The sequence below is a fragment of the Pongo abelii genome, chromosome Y (genome assembly GCF_028885655.2).
Source record: "Pongo abelii isolate AG06213 chromosome Y, NHGRI_mPonAbe1-v2.0_pri, whole genome shotgun sequence".
In the NCBI taxonomy this organism is placed as follows: domain Eukaryota; kingdom Metazoa; phylum Chordata; class Mammalia; order Primates; family Hominidae; genus Pongo; species Pongo abelii.
Genome location: NC_072009.2, coordinates 14,644,649 through 14,648,330, shown reverse-complemented (window position 1 = coordinate 14,648,330; position 3,682 = coordinate 14,644,649). Strand labels below are relative to the sequence as shown.

General features: G+C 53.1%; 1 protein-coding gene across 2 annotated transcripts; it reads left to right on the top strand.

The window, feature by feature from the left end:
- Positions 1-725: 725 nt before the first annotated feature.
- On the top strand, positions 726-3,480 carry LOC129053407 (testis-specific Y-encoded protein 3-like). 2 transcript variants are annotated; one of them, XM_054545446.1, is made up of 6 exons: positions 726-1,199; positions 1,813-1,890; positions 2,019-2,130; positions 2,232-2,377; positions 2,485-2,566; positions 3,261-3,480. In XM_054545446.1, exons 1-6 carry the CDS (start codon positions 846-848, stop codon positions 3,281-3,283), a joined length of 795 nt encoding a protein of 264 aa, XP_054401421.1. In that variant the 5' UTR covers positions 726-845; the 3' UTR covers positions 3,284-3,480. The 2 variants fall into 2 exon arrangements, with proteins under 2 accessions (XP_054401421.1, XP_054401420.1); XM_054545445.2 differs by having other exon boundaries at positions 2,485-3,474.
- Positions 3,481-3,682: the final 202 nt, after the last annotated feature.

Sequence of the window (3,682 nt, the reverse complement as noted above, 5' to 3'; positions counted from 1 at the left end):
CCTCTGGGTCGGCAAGGCATTGCAAAACACCGTGCGCGCAAGTCATCAATGGCCAACCCTGGCGGCCGGCCTCTGGTGTGCCCAGGGCATAGGACAAGAGGCCCTTTGGAATGCTCCTTGGACTGCAGCATCCTCAGGGAGGAAGCATGGTACGCAGAGCCTGTATTTGCCTCGACCTGCGATAGTGTGTGCCGGGGTTCTGGCCTCTACAACAGATCAATTTCACCTTAGCACAAGGAGGCGACTTTCCTCCCACGTGCCCGGCCCGACTCACTTCCCCTAGGCCGCCCCTGTCAACCTGGCCCCAGCAACCAGAGAGAGTTCTCTGGATCTGCAGTATTGCTTCCGTACCATCCAGCTGGCCTGCCTAACGAAGAGAGATGTTTCATGTGTTCATGACACATAGAGATTTTCATGGCTTGCCACACTCAGGATGTCAGGACACAGGGCTGCCGTGCCCACAATTCCAAATGCCACGCAGCCCGTCTGTCCCAGGATGCCGAGCTACCGGGCACAAGCTCCAAGGGCTTCTCGGAGGAGGTTTGGGGAGAGGAGTTGGCGTTAGGGGGAGTTGGAGATGCAGGCCCACCAGTGGCTGTGCCGCCCAGGGAGACGCCCACCGCCCTCCCATTCATTGGCCAGCATGGGAGGAAGGCGGTCGCAGCGCGGCTCCCTGCGCTCTTCCCGCGCAGTCCATTAGGGGGCGCCCGGGAGCCCCGCGCATGCGCACTGAGGGCCCGCTGACCCACTGGGTGCAATAAAGGCTGCGGCCGGGTTCGTGTGGCTCGGTTCGGGCAGCATAGGCCTTGCTCAGTGGGAGTGCGGAGGAGGGCACCGTCTTCAGGATGGAGGCTGTACAGGAGGGGGCGGCCGGGGTGGAGAGTGAGCAGGTGGCTTTGGGGGAGGAGGCGGTGCTGGTGTTGGATGACATAATGGCGGAGGTGGAGGTGGTGGCCCAGGAGGAGGGCCTCGTGGAGCCGCAGGAGGAGGCCCAGCGGGCACAGCCTGGCCCTGGGCCCATGACCCCAGAGTCTGCACTGGAGGAGCTGCTGGCCGTTCAGGTGGAGCTGGGGCCGGTTAATGCCCAAGCCAGGAAGGCCTTTTCTCGGCAGAGGGAAAAGATGGAGCGGAGGCGCAAGGCCCACCTAGACTGCAGAGGCGCGGTCATCCAGAGCGTCCCTGGCTTCTGGGCCAATGTTGTATCCTTCTCAGTGTTTCTTCTGCCTTTCTGGTGGAGAGGTGCTCTCGGGGAAGTGTAAGTAACTTATGGGCAGCTTGGCATCGATGTGACGCCACCTTTGGGGAACAAAGGTGAGTTGCCCCGGACAAATGTGGCTAGGGAAAACTGCAGCAGGCGTGGGTACTATTTTCCTGCGTGCGGCAGAGAAACCCTTGGTGATGCCGAGCAGCAGACGTTTGGGGCATGTTTTTGAAGAACAGAAGCGAGTTCAGACCAGAATAGGTTTTTGTGTGCATCAAGCTATTTTTAAGGCAGTGTGATTGCTCCCCCTTTCTAGTCCGATCTGGGACTGGGCGTCTTCGGCTATAAGCAGATTCTGCCACTCCTCAGACACCAGCAAGTCTCTGCAAATCGCACCTCCGCATGTCAGTGCAGTCAGCCTCAGAATTATACACCCTCTGTGAAGCCAAGGGGCCTTATTTTAGGGGTAGGGGGAGGCGAAAGGAGGTCATATACGTGGAAGCAGATCTGAGAAATCCCCTACCCCAGCCTCTGGGTGCTCTTAGGCCTTCTTCCCTGTTGCTCCTAGCTTCTCCTTCCACCGCATGTAAAGGCTCTTTGACCTAAATCAGATTGCAAACCACCCCCAGATGTCAGCCCTGCTCACTGACCAAGATGAAGACATGCTGAGCTACATGATCAACTTAGAGGTGAGGACAGCAAGACTGAGGCTAGAGGGTTTAGTGGGGGAGGGTAAGGGAAATAATTGGTTCCTGTGAGCAACAGTTGGCACCTCACCCAAAAAGGTATTTAAACTTTCTCCACCTTGTCCTGACAGGTGGAAGAAGTGAAGCATCCCGTTCATCTCTGCAGGATCATGTTGTTCTTTCGGAGTAACCCCTACTTCCAGAATAAAGTGATTACCAAGGAATATCTGGTGAACATCACAGGTGACAGGTGGCTCCCAGGATGGGTAGTGGAAGGAAGATGGTGGGTGGATCATTGCCAACGTGATCCAGTCCCCTTCCCACAAAACTTTCTGTCTCTGTAGAATACAGGGCTTCTCATTCCACTCCAATTCAGTGGTATCCAGATTATGAAGTTGAGGCCTATCGCCGCAGACACCACAACAGCAGCCTTAACTTCTTCAACTGGTTTTCTGACCACAACTTCGCAGGATCTAATAGGATTGCTGAGGTGGGTCCTCACTGGGAAACATCAGCAATGACCCTGGTGTGTTCCCACCTGTTTGGGTCACCAGTCTGAGCCCTGATGAGGCGTTTGCCGATTGATTCCCCTGACAGATCCTATGTAAGGACCTGTGGCGCAATCCCCTGCCGTACTACAAGAGGATGAAGCCACCTGAAGAGGGAACAGAGATTTCAGGTGAGCCGTTCAGTTGGAACTGGAGCTGTTTGATGCCCACTATGAGGGGGTTGACACACCTGCCTATTCAGGGAGCCTGGACGCTCGTTTCAGAAATGTAGAAATTGAGGCTGCTTTCCTATATGTAGAAATTCCTTGAGAGGACGAGAGAGAGTGACAGAATCCAGGACATTCATGGCATTGGGCTGAAAAAGGCAGATTAGAGACTGCACTGCAAGGCAGGTTATAGCTGTGAGTCTTAAGCCCAGGGGAGCATAGTCCATTTCCAGAATCACTGAGAAGTGAAGCTGAAAATCATTCACTTCAATCTGTAGCCCTTGATTCCATGGCCGTCAACCCCAGCGGCAGTCATCCTACCTACTCCATGAGATTGGGCTCCCTGAATGTGCCTCCTGGTCATCCCTGTCCTAGACCGCAAAGGATTGTTTAGATTGATGGATTTCCTTGAGCTATTGCCGCATCAGATTTCTGTGTGCTTTTAGTGTACAATGCATCTTGTTAGCTGACTCCCCTCACAGAGAGTACTGGGAATGGGGCAGGTATTGCGGAGAACAGTTTGTAACCCATGGTAGGAGGAAGTTTAAGAGATCACAAATGGGGAAGGGATATCCTTTTCTCAGCGGGCCCTGCAATTAAAACATTTCAAAGTATGGCTGAGAGAAATGCGTTTTGACATGCGTTTGTGTTTCTCTAGGGGACTCCCAGATGTTGAGTTGACTGTGAGGGAGCATCGGACCTTACTTAAAACAGCAGAACTCCTAAAAAGTTACTACCGTATGCAGGATGTCAGTACTCAGCATGGTCTTATGCCCAGGAAGTAAAGGAAAAACCGACCCAGTCACAAAAAAATCAGACAGGAAAAGGGGGTAAACTTGGATTGTATGGAATGCCAAATAAATATTCTCAAGAATGTTTGACTGTGTGTGTGTGTGTTTGTTTCTGTGTGTGTGTGTACGTTTATCCCCTGGATTTGGGTGTCATATTGAATTGATCAATCAATATGCTTTATTTTCTTCATGGAACTGACCCGTCTGTGTTGGAGCTGGGCCTCTAAAATTGTGGAGTGAATGGGTGTGGAATGTGTTGGGATTCTTCCTACAGGACAGAGTTGGGGAG

Coding starts and splice junctions, on each gene's coding strand:
- LOC129053407 (XM_054545445.2), top strand. CDS start 846: ATGGAGGCTGTACAGGAGGGGGCGGCCGGGGTGGAGAGTGAGCAGGTG. Junction 1,200..1,812: donor CTGGCTTCTGGGCCAATGTT/GTATCCTTCTCA, acceptor GACCTAAATCAG/ATTGCAAACCACCCCCAGAT. Junction 1,891..2,018: donor GCTACATGATCAACTTAGAG/GTGAGGACAGCA, acceptor TTGTCCTGACAG/GTGGAAGAAGTGAAGCATCC.